The 15,092-nt window shown below is 36.9% G+C and overlaps 1 protein-coding gene across 1 annotated transcript in view; it reads left to right on the top strand.

The window, feature by feature from the left end:
• The window catches only part of TRIM24 (tripartite motif containing 24), a 67,061-nt gene that overhangs the window by 25,810 nt on the left and 26,159 nt on the right, over nt 1-15,092 (top strand). Inside the window, exons 2-6 of the mRNA XM_074825996.1 lie at nt 1,033-1,151; nt 9,284-9,431; nt 11,696-11,828; nt 13,123-13,239; nt 14,394-14,508. Of these exons, the coding sequence (XP_074682097.1) occupies nt 1,033-1,151; nt 9,284-9,431; nt 11,696-11,828; nt 13,123-13,239; nt 14,394-14,508 (632 nt within the window). The remainder of the gene's footprint in view (nt 1-1,032; nt 1,152-9,283; nt 9,432-11,695; nt 11,829-13,122; nt 13,240-14,393; nt 14,509-15,092) is intronic.

Raw genomic sequence — 15,092 nt, 5'->3', positions numbered from 1 at the left:
GAACATTATGAAAAAGTTACCTAAATCTTGAATGAAGCACTTACAGTAAGGAATTAAGTTCTTCTGCAGAAAGCAAAATATTTAATAGTTTCTGTACTTATACGTTTTATTGTAAAAGTGAAGCAGGAACAGAAATAAGATTATGCTGGTTTAGTTAAATATGCAACTGCTGAATTATATACTGGTGTTAAATTCTTTGGGTTAAACAGTGCCTCTGATCTTCTCTAAGGCCCTAAAATCATGCCTCTTCAAATGGCAGCTGTAGGTCTAGAATCTCTCTGTGTGGACTCACCTGACTTCTACTGTAGGCTTTGCATCCACATCCTAAGTGTTTAATTCAACCTAACGTAGTTTCAATTATTTTCTTCTTTTGGTGGTAATGACTGTGATAATTTTATTGAAGCAAGATGTTAATGCTTAGCATTTTAGCCTTTTTTTTTTTTTTTTCCTGGATGATAAACAACCCTCACATTTCAGTCTAGTCTACTCACTGTTGAACCCTCAGTTTTGAATTTGACTTTGTCCTTTTTATTCTCTTGAGAAAACTATTGTTTAACTCTTTGAATTACTGATTCTCAGCTCTTTCTTTGACCAGAAGTCCAAGTATATTACTGTCTTAGAATTGTTCCCCAGTGTGCTGGCGTGTATGTGTGTGTCTGTAATACTGCTCAATGTCACTAATTAATACTGCACTTTAATAAATGTTTACTTTAATCCATTTTATAACAACAAATTGTCAATGGAAATACATTCTCTTTAGAGAGAATTCTGTAAGATTAGGGCAAATTCTTTATAGGATTGAAAGAAAAAGGTGCTTGACCTTGTTTGAAAAAAAATACACTATCAGGGAATAACAGGTAAATGGTTGCTTCAGTGGTAAATGAGAATTAACTTCTTGTTTCTCACACGTTATTGACAAGAAAGTATTAAAACATCCTTTCAAAGTATTTATCCTTACAAGATGTCTTTGAAGTTGTTTGATAAATTTCAAGTTGTGCAAGCATAATCAGATATTTTGTTTTTTCCCCCCAGTTGGTGTTATCCGTTGTCCAATTTGTGGTCAGGAGTGTGCAGAGAGACACATCATAGATAACTTTTTTGTGAAGGATACCACAGAGGTTCCCAGTAGCACAGTAGAAAAATCAAATCAGGTAAGTGCATTAACATGTAATTAAGTTAACACTTTTTTGATGTGTATGCATATTCTTGCCTTCTTGCTGTGTGGCCTTTTTGCTGATCATATGCAGAAAAAGACTTCAAGTACTTAGTTATCACATAGGGTAGCTACTGTAGAAAATCAGTTAAAATTGATTAAAATGCTGTGAAGAAGAAGATTATCTTATTCTAAACTTCTTAGTTGTTGGTATAAAATTGCATCATGATAGCAAAAGATAAAAGTAAGTAATAGGTGTTAGAATGGGAATTTCTACACTTTGGACAGGGCACTTGAAGCACTCTTTGAGACAGAGACTTAACAATGCTATGCTAAGATATCTCAATTCTCTAGTTAAATCACCAACTTTTCTTAGCACTGACGAAACATGGTGCTAAAGAGCTGGAGTGCATTTACCAAGCAAGAGGCTCAAACTTCTAACTGGGGAAGATTGTATGTTGTAGGGGTTTCTTGTTTATTTTCCTTCTGTAGGCTGCCCTCTTCTTTCTTTTGCAATCAAATAACCATCACATAAACCAAAACCTGCTTATCTGGAAGAATAGTAATACTGGTGGGGTTTTTTTCCCTCATGGTGTTTTTTCAGGAGCAAAATACTAATGTGGAAGCAGTACCAAATGAATAATTGCATCTGTGGAGGACAACAGTTTAGCAATCCCTGGTATGAAAGTATTGCATAGTTTTTAGCTAGTAAAAGAGTATCTCAAGTATCTCTTTACTCATAAACTTTTTATTAAACTCTAGGAACTTTTTGTAAATACTTCAACCTCTTTATATGTTGTTGCATTCTTCATAATAACAGTACAAAAAGGTTACTATGTCAGTGTGCCTTTCATTTTAAGCTCATCCCCTAACATTTGAATGGTGGTCTCCTTTATTTTGAAAATGCCTGGTTTTTGCTTTCTGTTTTAGGGACCTGTATCATTGGCTCTTGATGCATTTGTTTTGGGGGCAGCTTCTCAGAGGTCTTTTATTGCATAGTCTGTTTCAAAGCTTAGCTGAAATCTGTGCTTACATATGTGAATAGGTATGTCTCTCAAGAACAGATGAAAGTACCCAGTCAAGTTTGTGATACCAGCTCACTGACTACTAAAGGTGTAAATGTTGTCATCATCTCTGTGGAAGAGGAATTAATTTATCTCTCAAACCATTAAACTCTTCAGTTTATAAGGAATTTTGCAACTGGATTTCTGAGAAATGATAGACCTTACCAGAAACTGAAATTTAGTTGGGAGTCTCTGGAAGTATAAGCAGTGTGTCAGTGTTCTCTTAATGTAGGATACTTTGAAGCTTGCTTTTTTGCTGTTTGTGTGGGGATTATTCCTCCCTCCCTCCAGTGTTGCAGGGAAACATCTGAGTTTCAGAAATGGTTGTGAGATTCACGCAAAGTCTTTCAATACTCTTCCAGTAAGACTGAAAAAAATCAATAGTCCCTGTTGCATTGAAAATTTTATCATGATAATTTTTTTAGTGGCTTTAATTAGGAAGAGAAGTGGGATAACAAATAACTTTGTAATGCAGATTTCCTGAATTGGGGGGGGGGGGTGGGGGTGGGGCTGTGCCATAACCTCTGTTTAGCTGTACAACAAGTTCTCTAAGATATTGCTTTGGGGAGTGGTGATAGATGTAGCATTTTTTTGCTGGGTTTAGTGACAAAGTTTTGTGGGGTTTTTTTTTCCCCACCCTCCTCTCTTTACCCCCAAAACTTTTTCCAGCTTTCTGTGAAAGTTAAGTGGGGAGTTGAGGCTTTTGAGACTTGGATAAGGAACTGAATACTCAATAAGAACTCTTTATATTCTTGAGGTTGGCCATAATCATGTAAAATTGTGTGTACTTCAATAGGTCATAGGGTATGAAAAGTTGGAGTATCCACCAAACTTGGTGATGTCAGGATAAGTCAGGGACTTCCTTGGAACTGAGGGAGATATCTTTTGTTTGCCTTCCAATCTTGATCTGCTGGAGAGCGATACAGAGAATTCTGTGTATTTCAGCACCTGGTTTGGAATTGCCCATTGTTGAGTGGTGTGATCAGGTTTCAGGGAGGTTCTTCAAAGCATTTCTGTTTCCTTAAGTTCCCTTCTCAGATTTCTATCTTACTCTTCCATTGCATATTTGTTTCTCTCTCTGTAACAAAAACCAACAGGCTTGCAGTTCAGAAAGCATGTCTGTTCCTCAGCTAAGTTCTCTGACTGAACTCAGCATACTTTCTGCAGCAGTTGAAGGTAAACTGGCAGACTTTGTTGATCCAGCATAGTAGTACATTCATGTGCTTTTCTGCTGACTTTTTTTTAAAAAATGGAGCTAGATGTTTTGTTAGATGGCCGCTAAGTGAGCGTGTGCCTTACTCTTGAAAATGAATGATGTGCAGTTTTGTTTTGTTTAATAGATTAATTTTGGTATGATAATGAAGCTTTTCTGGACATTCCTTTGTACTTTTGACATTAAAGCCATAAGAAAAAGCTACACCATTCTATAAAGTTGTCTGTTGTGGAACAGCGAAGTTAACTTGATAATAGTTAAACAGATCAGTGTCCTGTTCAAGGGGGAATATTATGAGGTTTAAGTATGATATATCCTTCTAATAGGCCTGTCTTGTTTTGCCTGTGAAGGAGCAAAAGGAAGAGAAAGAAAAATTGCCAGCAGCAACATAGGCAACAGATCAGAGGAATTAAAGTGGAAAAGATATTGAGACTTGCAGGATATATTGGATCAGAGATCGTTCAAATTCTGTAAAAAACTTTGGCTATTTTATACAAATTTTCTACTGAGATGGTTAGTTAGGCTTTGATAGTTCATCAGTTTTAGCAGGATGTTTAAGAAATTAGAATTAGAGTCAAGCCATGGGTCCTGTGCAAGTTATGTTGTGGCTTAGAACCACTGGTCCATGTCTATGACTAGCCTGTATATGTGTGTTGTCAGGAAGGACTGTCCAAGAAACTGTCTGAGCATCCACGGATCAGGTTAGGAAGGCCAAAGCCCTGATAGAATTAAATCTGGCCAGAGACATCAAGGGCAACAAGAAAAGCTTCTATAGGTACGTTGATAATAAAGAAGACTAGGGAAAATGTGGGCCCTCTCTGGAAGGAAATGGGAGACCTGGTTACCTGGGATATGGAGAAGGCTGAGGTATACTCAATGCCTCTTTTGTCTCATTCTTCACTACCAAGGACTCCAGCCATACCGCCCAAGACAAAAAAGGCAAAGGCACGGACTGGGAGAATGAAGAACCTGCCACCTGTACCAGGTCAGGTTTGAGACCATCTAAGGAACCTGAGGATGCACAAGTCCATGGGACCTAATGAGATGCATCTGCAGGTCCTGAGGGAACTGGCAGATGAAGTGGCTAAGCCACTATCCATCATATTTCAGAGGTTATGGCAGGGTGGTGAAGCTCCTGCTGACTGGAAAAGGGAAAACATAACCACCATTTTTAAAAATGGAAAAAAGGAAGACCTGGGGAACTACAGGCCAGTCAGTCTCTCCTCTGTGCCCAGCAAGATGGAGCGGATCCTTCTGGAAACTGTGCTAGGGCACATGACAAATAAGGAGATGATTGGTTATGTTTCCCCTTTTCCAGTCAGCAGGAGCTTCAGCAGACTGCCACAACTTCTGAAATATGATGGATAGTGGCTTAGCTACTTCATCTGTCAGTTCCCTCAGGACTCGTGGATGCATCTTACCAGGTCCCATGGGCTTGTGCACCTTCATTAGATGGTCTCAAACCTGATCTTCTGCTACAGGTGGCAGTTCTGGAAACTAGGACATAAATACTTCAAAGCAGCACATCCTTTATAATTTTTTTCGCATTACGATTTATTGAAAGTCTTGACAAAATTATTGGATGCTGAAGAGAAGTTTGAAAATAAAATTTAATTATAATTGATTCATAAGAGGGAACGGAAAGGGGCTTCAAACCTAAGATGTTACTGAAGGAAATGTTAAATTTGAATAAGACTAAAGGATAGACAAGTGAGGGAAATTTAGGAACTTAATAAGAAAATTGTTTAACATGTGTGTAAAGCCATGAAAGTGAAAATGAGAAGTGTGAGATTGATGCAAAAGAGAAGATCATAGTGATAACACTGATGTTGCAGCATATTGAGCCTGTAGTGCATTTTAGTCTTGGTTCTAATTCTCAGCTTCTGTGTCCAAAAGAGAACACCTGTAAAAATATTTTTTGATAGTAAGAACACTTTCTGCATCTGTACCAGTTACTGACCTGAGAGTTTTAAATGTAGTAGGAATGAAAAACAGTTGGAGTTTATGTGAGATATAGAAAGTGTAGTAACAAAACAAGGAGTTTAGATCTGGATACTAAGACAGCAAGTCTGACTGGCATAATAGAGGGATTAATGACAATTTAAAACAAAAAGTTTCTCTAATTTTGTATGATGCCAGAATAGTGACTATGTATTCTCCCAAAAAGAACTAGTATGCTAAATAGCTTATCAAAGCTGTAGCCATTGCCAAAACGTCTGTGAAAGCCACTGGTTTAGGGCAGTGGGAATATACTCAAGAAGAGTCACAATATAGTTTTGTTGTGCTTCAAAGAGAGGCAGCTGTTGATGGGATGTTGGGGAAAGGAGGATGTGTCGATTAGGGTTCATGCATTTTGAGATAACCGGCATGTGGTTCGTATTTGGAGTTACACACAGGCAAGAATGTCCCAAAAGACAGGTGCTGTCTTTGGTGATTTTGTATGTGCCAAGAGATGGTTATATAACTATTAGTGTCAATGTTTTTTGAATCCAATAGGTGGAATTGCATTTAATTTACACTGGTGAAGTTTGGAACATTAGTTCACTGAATAATCCTGTGGACTACTGTGCTCTCTTCCTTTGAGACTTGGAAACCTTTGCTTGCTGATTTAATCTCTTTAATACTCAAAGTATATTTAATTGAAAGAGTGGTTAGTCACTACAATAGCTGAGAAGACATCTTTATTACCTCAACTCTTGCATGTAAATCTGTTTTCAAGTAAATATACAAGCTTTTACAACAGAAAAAATAGTATTTACCTGCAACATGCTGAGTAATTTCAGCTTTGATTAAATTTGAATGAAGGCTGAATGAACACTTCCTGGGGTTATAAATACTAAAGCTAGTAACTGAATTAAATATAATTACAAGGAAAACTCAATTAAAAATAAATATCTGTCTAACCATAATAAAGGCTTACAGGTTAACTAGGGAGAGTTTTCTTTGAAATCACTGAAGCACTGCTTGTATGACTCACAAAAATAAGAGTGAAATAAGTTTTAGGTTTTGTAAGAATATAGCAAATACTTCCAGTAATTGTACTTCCATGTACTTAAGCTATATGACTTATTCTAATAACTAGGAGTTCTAGCAAAATCCAAGCTATATCTGAAAATGCAGATTTCAAATAAGAAGTGGGTAGTAGCAGATCTAGTTTCTACGCAGAAGGCGTAGCTATTTTGACAGTATGATTTCTGATGTCTATGAAAAATTTTAGAAATCTATCTCTTCCATTTGGTGGCTTTGAAGAGTATAAAGTTGGAATATATAGTTTTGGCACTAAAAAGGAGGAGTTTCAGTTCATTTGGCAGCACCTGATTATTGGTTATTAAATCACAATCTCCATCTCATTCCAACTATTAACAAGTCAAGCCAGATAAAAAAATACTAAAGCATATTAAAAAAAGAAAATAGACAAAGATTTTGGAACCTAGGAGGAGTGAATAACTTCAGAAATCCTTTGAACTTACTTAAATGCCCTGGCACGTAGCAGGTTTATCTGCCTAAGTTTGCTAAAGGTGACCTGGAAAGGCTGTTGTGGTTGGGTTTTTTCTGTTCTGTGGAGTTTTTGGTTGGTTTGGGTTTTTTTAAATTGGGTTTCTGCCTTTTTGTTTCTTCTTTTCTTTTTTTGTGTCTGTGTTTTGCTTCTTAATGCCTGAAAGACTCTTTTGTTGCTTTTTCTTTTGTTTATTTTGTTTTCACTGTTGGGTTTTTTACACTAGAAGAACAAATATCCAAGAAATTCTCCACTCGAACTTGCAGAAACACCTCTGGGTATCTGACGGCATAGCACGATTGTACCTCTCTGGTGACAGACTGATTTTAAAACGTTTTTCTTGTCCTGAAGTAGTTCACTGCCCAGTCAGCAGTGCTGATGTAACTGATCGTTGGGATACAGTGATGCAATCAATCTGGTTTTACACCACAGTCTTGCAGAGGGTTGCGTTGGCACACAACTGGCAAAGGAGACAACTGGCAGAGACAACTGACAAAGAAAGAGGGAGGGAATTTCTTTCATGGGAGTTTCTGCCAGAGAAAAATGTAACATTGAAGTAGTGCCTTAGTGATATTTGCTTGTTCCAATCTGTTTTTCAAGAAGCTGTGCTGAGTCTTTAAGAATACTTCTTTTTTTTTGGCAAAATGTCATTGAAATTAAGGGTTAAGAGCAAGTAAAAATTTTCAATTTCCTGATTACAATTCACTTCCTTTTATTGTTTTACTTCCATTTTCTTGACTTTTTTTATGATGTCCTGATTTTGGTATTTCTCAGTAGTCAACTAGTCTGGATAGGATTAGAATTTTTATTGTTAAGAGGAGAGGGGGAAGAAAAAGAAAAACCAAACAGAAGATAAAAAATTTTAAGAAGTTTTTTAAAAATAAAGCTTTCAGGCCTCCTTTTTGTAAAGAAATGGAAAAAGGGGCACAAGCCCTATTTTTTCTCCTTTGCAGGTCACCTTTAATGAAAAGGAACTGCTTCAAACTCCAAGTGACAACAAGAGGGGTCAACAACCCTTGTGTTGTAACTTCATTTCTCAGAAGATATTTGCTTTGGGAGGCAACATGATCCAGAAGAATAAGCACAGCATTGGGAATCTGGAACTCCTATGTTCAAATTCCAGTTCTGTCAGTAACTTGCTATGTGACCTAAGGCAAGTTTTGTGCTAATTTTCCTCTTTTTCTTGAAGGGGAAACTGGGACATAGTTCTACATATATATTATCTATCTGCATAGGATGTATTTGCTTCCTCCTTAAGTTAATCTATATTTACCTTGTGCGGGTGCAGAACTTGGATTTTTTTTAATCAAACTGAAAAATAAACTAAAATCTAAAATTTTAACCTTGTTGCTCCTGCTAGCAGAATTCTATCACTGTGATGTGTAGGATATAGCAGTCTTCAGACATCCTGATGCTTTTGTTTGCAGCAGTGCTAAATGTTGATGGAAATGGATGGTCATTACCTAAACAAGTATCTGCATAAGCATGTTCACTATTTTTGCCACCAAAAACCCCTTTAAGATATGACTACAGAGGTATTGTAGAAGAGGAGTTAAAAATGAAATGATGTAATGAACATTTGAAGTGGTGTTTGTGTGTCATTCGTAGTTTTCAACATGTTGTTCAAATTGTGGATCCATAGGAATTTTTTCTTGTTTGTGTATTGACTCTGTGCAGAGAGGTTTTGGTCTGCCATCAGGTTTGTTTTCCTTAATTAAAATTTTTTTCTAGATCTCTTGGATGTAGTCCAAAGAGCCCCAGGAATTAACAGGCTGCAGTTTGAAAATTAGTATACACTGGTTGTAAATCTGTTCTAGAGTAGCTTTACTGATAAGCTTAACTGGAATGCTATCTTTTAAGTGGTGTTGCAGAGATTCTTGAGAGGAACCTGCTGTTCGATACTGTGTGCACTTCCTGAAACTCTAAGCAGGTGAACAGAAGCTAAAATTAAAGCTTCTGTGTGAACTGAGGGAAGCTTCTAAAATCGGAGAAGTTCTGATCATGTTCTGTCTTTAGTAAATATTTCACAAGAGCATATTGTATATAGTAAACATCATATGGCTTCTAAGGGTGCAGTTTTGGTCAGGAAGTAATGATTTGACTTTTATAATGTCAGATAAAGGTTTTAGAGTAACACTGACAAAATGACCACTTTCTTTGAAAAGTCACATTCAAGTACTCTTATGCAGTAGTTATTTATAGTGTTCCTGTACCTCAGGCAGTTTTCCATTCTCATTTCACTGTTTTCAGAAAACTGTAAAAGTGCACTGATGATGCACATAATACAAGCGGTGAACAGTAGCTTGTATGTATATTCCATATTTATTTTAACAGCTACCTTTTCTTCCTCATGTCAGGTCTGCACAAGCTGTGAAGACAATGCAGAAGCTAATGGTTTTTGTGTGGAATGTGTGGAATGGTTGTGCAAGACCTGCATCAGAGCTCACCAGAGGGTTAAATTCACAAAGGATCATACTGTAAGACAGAAAGAGGAAGTATCTCCAGGTAACACACTTGATTTATAATTTCACAAAGAATGTGTGCCTGCATTGGAGAACTATTAGACCACCATATTTCTTTCTGAAGTGATAAATTTCAAAAATTGTTTTCCTTAATCCTAGTAAATGTAAAAGGACAGAGTCGTCATGATATAACCCTTTGGTGCATATGAATTAGTGGAACTATGTTATTTTTCATTGATGAAGGCTGCAACCATTTGAACGAATTCTGGTGTTTCTCTGGCTGCTCTCCATCTAAGTGGATCTCTTCAGTGATCCAGCTAACAAAAGAAAAAACTTTATTTTAAGCATTAGATGCATTAGAACATAGCTACTGAAAAGGGAAACTTCTTTGTCATGGCTGGGGATATGACAGCTGTTTTTCTGTCAGATATGCTGCATAATGCCAAGAAACCCTACAGATTGGTATTTCATGCGATTTTTATGCAACGTGTTTTAGACTAATAAATAACGCATACATTTTACCTTTCACCTGGAATGATTGCAAATTATTGTCTAGACTTTAGAGATCAGCTGCAGAAAATACTTCTTTATGCGTTTGGCTCCCCTAGTTTTTCTAGAGGTTTACCTAGATGGTTTATTTGAACTTTGTTGTACACCGCAGCAAAAGGAGCACCTATAGACTATATTTTTTCAGCACTCTGTGTTAGCAGTAAAGTGTGCCAGAATTCAGGTTTTGGCTAAGTATATTTTAAGTTTGAAATGTTTTGCCTTAAAAATTAAAGGGAAGTATGTTATAAATTAGGGTGGTTTTCCTCAGTAGGATCTATGATAATTCAGGTTGGAAGGGACCTCAGGAGATCATCTACGCCAGCCTCCTGCTTAAAGCAGTCAGCTGTGTGATCAGATAAAGTTGCTCAGGGCTTTATCCCTTTGGGCCTTGAGACCAACAAGGATGGACTTGGTGTACAGTACAGCCTCTCTGAGAAATCTTGACTATGCTCATGGTAAAAAAGGTTGTACTTTCATTTATTATGAACCTCTTTTGTTTCAGTTTATGCCCATTGTGTCTTCTCTTTTAGTGACATTGTAGGGCAATTACAAATATAATAGGATGCTGACAAACATTCTATCAGTTTGATAAGTCCTTTGGACTGGAATGATTTATCTTGTAAATATATAAAATACTGTTATAAGTTATTATATATTATTATAAAGGTATGTATTATATACTTATTTTAATTCCACCATACCTAGTCCTGTGAATTTTATATATAATGTGGGCTTTCACTTCTGTAATCTTTGTTGCTCAAAGGGTAGCGTCCAGTATGATACTTTCAAGATATACACTATATTCTGTATCCCACTTTCAGATGCGGTTGATGAAAAGTCAGTATTGAGTGTACTTTCAGGAGAGGGCAAAAGTAGTAGGTAAAAGTGTCTGACCCTTACGCTGAACAACTTGGTGGTAGGAATGCTCTCTTGCAGTCAGGCCTCCTGAGTCTGCTGGTCAGTTTTTGAAGAATTGTGACTGAAGGATACAAATTTGAAAATAACTTCTTCCAGGTTTCATGAAAATAAGTAAATGAATGGATGTGGAAAAGAGACCTTATTGATCCGCAGTGAAGGATAGGCTGCATTGTGAAGCCAGTTTTCGTTACAGGCTACACAATCCTCATGGACTCAAATGTCCAACGTAACTCATAAGAAATGAAGCTTTGTCAGTTAAATTGTTTAAAGAACAGATTTAATTTTTATCATCTGGTGGTGTTTCCTACGCTCTCTGGTATTTGTTCACTAGAAACTGAAGTGAGACCTTTCACCCATTTAGAATGGGGTCCTGAAGGGATGTTATATTCTGGTTGTTATATTCTGTATGTTTTACACTTTTGAATGCCTGTGTCTTGATACCCTCAAACCCCCTTTCACTCATTTGACTGAGAAAGAAGACAGAACAACAAATTAAATCAGCAATCTCCTCATTTCCATTTAAGAAAGGAGCTTGCTGGTTGTGCAATGTCTTTTGCAACTGCAACAATGCTGGCTACTTCTTTTGTAAATAGTTTTGTGGGGCCGTAATAAGTTATAGTAAACTAGGTTCTAGACATTTTCTATGAGAGAGGGTGTTAGCTCCATGCTTGATCAAGAGTGAGACACTGCAGTTTGAGCTTACAGCTGTTATATTCTTGATTAGGTGGCCTGATACACACTTCTAGCATCTAGGGGAAAGAATACGGTAAGGAAAAACAAGAGAATGCAAAGCTTTAATAATTTCAGGAGACTGGACTGACATCTTCCTTTATTCAACAGAGGCAGTTGGTGTGACCAGCCAGCGACCTGTGTTTTGCCCTTACCACAAAAAGGAGCAGTTGAAGTTGTATTGTGAAACCTGTGATAAGTTGACCTGCCGAGACTGTCAGTTACTAGAACACAAAGAGCACAGGTATCAGAACAAAGTATATGTTTTATGCAACTCACTTATAGGAAGATATCTTGAAGCGGATTGTAGCTCTAGCTGTATGGAATACAGTCAGTTGCAAAAAGTGCAAAATAAAATTTTCAGCTCAAATGAAACCCACAAATAAACAGAGATTGTATCCAAAAGAGTGGCTGATGAGTTTGTGATAGTTTAGAATAAAACCTAATTCTTCCAGTTATTAATCTGGTGGCTTAAGCACAAGACCTTTCTTTAGGTTATTTGGATAGAATTTGTTGCTATGCAGCTCTTCACAGAGTCCTTAGAAAGCACAGGGGCTGTGTTATGCAACTGCACGCTTATATGTAATTTCTCCATTTGTCCTTCAACAAGATGATTGTATAATGGAACATGGAACGTTACCAAACAATTTCAGAGTGGAGCAAATGGGCATTTTTTCTGTGAAGAGCCCTTTAAAAGGAAGAGTAAGCCTAAAGTTTGGCTATGCTGTACTTGACAACACTATTTATAACACTCAAATCTTTGGGTTGCTGTTCTTTGGTCATCTCTTACTGGCCACAGAGGCTGAAAAGCAGGATTATATACAACTTCGGAGTACAAGACAATAATCTTGCTGCCTAGTGCATACACTAATCATCTGGGACAGAGGTACTCTTAGGTTAAATATTAATATGTTTGCTATACCTGATACAACCACCCAAAGAACTTTCTTGCCTGACCAGGTGAACATCAGTAGGTGGAGTTGGCCACTGTTGCTCATTAGAACAGGCTAAACCTTGCTCCCACAGAGTTGCAGTCTTCCTCTTCAATTTTCCTTTTCTTAGGATTTCTATCCCTTTCAGAATGTGCCACCTTGTTTTTTCCTCAAATTGTTGATGATTTCAGTTCCTTGATTTAAAGTGCTGCTGACCTCTACTGACTCAGCAATCTCTCTTCTGTTTTTATATCCATATCTTGCATGAAGTAATAGCTTACATGCACTTTCACTTACGAAGTGATGATTATAGCTCATTAATTTATCTTTTGTGAAAATTGGGCTATGGTCACACAATATCCCTTCATATTTATGAAAATCATAATATCTCAGAAAAAAATTTACAGCAAATACACTATAAATTCAAATATACTATAAATAAAGCATAGCAGCATTTGCTGACATATGCTTCCATGATGACAGTTACATTTTGGACTTAGGCAGCATCTTTCTTCAATTAAAGAAGCCTTTTATAAGGCACTCTGCTTTTTAGCAAGTATATCACACTTTTTACATGTGTAAATACTCACTGTTTTTTTACTACAGGTACCAGTTTATAGAAGAAGCTTTTCAGAACCAGAAAGTGATCATTGAGACACTGATCACCAAATTGATGGAGAAGACTAAGTACATAAAATATACAGGGAAGCAGATCCAAAACAGGTATGTATCAGATTTTGAGATTACAAGTGACACAGAAGGCAAATTTATATACACTTTAATTTCCTGAAATGTTTAGATTAGTGTATTTTGTACCTCTGTCCTTTTATCCTTCCAGAAAGAGAAATTCTAAAATCTTCAGTTTGTCATAGTGACTGTGGCCTATTTAATGTGCTTGGTTGCGTTAGGTAACTCTTCTGCTCAGCGTGTGGACTTAATGGGCAGCAATAGCTTGGGTGCAACAAAACAACTTATGCAATAAAGACTGCACTCTTATATTCTTTCCCACCACCAGCACACTTATTTTCTTAGTGTAGATCCCTCTCAGAAAGTGAAAGGTTATGACTCATGTTTTCATAATGCTTGTGACATATATTTGAAGATTTATGTAATACTTTTATGCTTGGGGCTTTATTCACTCGGTATGACAAACCTAGGAGAAAAATAAATCTGTAAAATGCATGCTGCAGTAGGCCTTTAACTGCTCCTTCAGCAGAGTTCAAAGGCAGTACTCAGGAAGATTCAACACAGTACAGGATGCTGAGAGCAACTTGAACTCTTCCTCTCTCTTTGCCTGTCTGAGGATAGTAGAGATGGGGGGAAAAAAAAAAATCTCTTCTTTAGCTGCATCTAGGTGGTTATTCTCCCTTGCATCTTAGCAGTAGTGGTTTTCACAGTATAAGATTATGCTTTGCTATGATGAGTTTGAGCACTATTGTTGAAATAGCTAAATTAGAAAAATCTGTTTATTGTTTTTGTTTCTGGAGTGCCATTCTACCTTAGATGGAAATTAGACTTACACAGTTTTGATTGCCATGGACTGTTCCAGAAATGTGCTGGACAATTAAAAATCAAGAATTTCAGTTACAATGAACATTAATTTTTATCAGTGGCGGATGTCAGTAATTTTACAGACTTATGGCATTAGAATTTGCCACCAGTTAATTAATTTTACCATAGGTCACTGTTACTTGCTCTGTTTCTCCCAGTAAATTTCCTGACTTTTAAGTATCTGGTAATATGTATTAATTGGTGCATATGACCAAGAAATATTGTAGTCTCAGCAACAGACTAGAGGGTTGGGGGATGTTTTTATACTGTTTAGAGGGTGGGTTTGTGAGCTAAAGAACATAACTTTCTATACTGTCTACTTACAGAATTCTTGAAGTGAATCAGAATCAAAAGCAGGTGGAGCAGGATATTAAAGTTGCCATATTTACACTGATGGTAGAAATAAATAAAAAGGGAAAAGCTCTTCTGCATCAGTTGGAGGTAACTTCATTTCTATCATAAGAAGCAAAAACATCAGTCTTAATATTTTTCTGTGTGGATTCCCATTAAAATAAAATCCATTTCTAGCGTTAGCCACCTGAGCATGTCCTATCACAATTCCAAAGTGGAGAGATGTCCCACCAAATAATTTGAGCAAGTGGGTTGTTTTGGTTGTGGGGGGAGGGGAAGAGGTTTCTGGGGGGTGGTTGTTGTTTTATTTGTAATTATTAATACGTCCCTGCTTTGTGAATCAGGGCTGCCTCTGAGCCGAGTTTCTTTCTCCATGCTTTTGCAAGTCCTAATTCTGTGTGTCATGCATGAAGTGTTTCCATCAGAATTTTTCATAAATTCAGCAATCCAATAGGGAATCAGAGGAGAGAATTGTCTAGAATGGATACCTGGAAAAATACTGCTTTTAATTGTGTTTTAAAAAGTGTGTGTGTGTGTTTATACAGAGGTGTGCATATATATATGCACCTCTCATACATATATATGGCATACTTTCATATATACATATGAAAATGTGCCATAAGAGAAAATGGGAATCTGCACAGAAAGTCCTGATATCCTGAATAAATGTATAC

This window comes from Strix aluco, chromosome 5 (genome assembly GCF_031877795.1).
Source record: "Strix aluco isolate bStrAlu1 chromosome 5, bStrAlu1.hap1, whole genome shotgun sequence".
Classification (NCBI taxonomy): domain Eukaryota; kingdom Metazoa; phylum Chordata; class Aves; order Strigiformes; family Strigidae; genus Strix; species Strix aluco.
The sequence above is the reverse complement of the archived record's forward strand: the minus strand, read 5'-3'. Positions and strand labels throughout refer to the sequence as shown.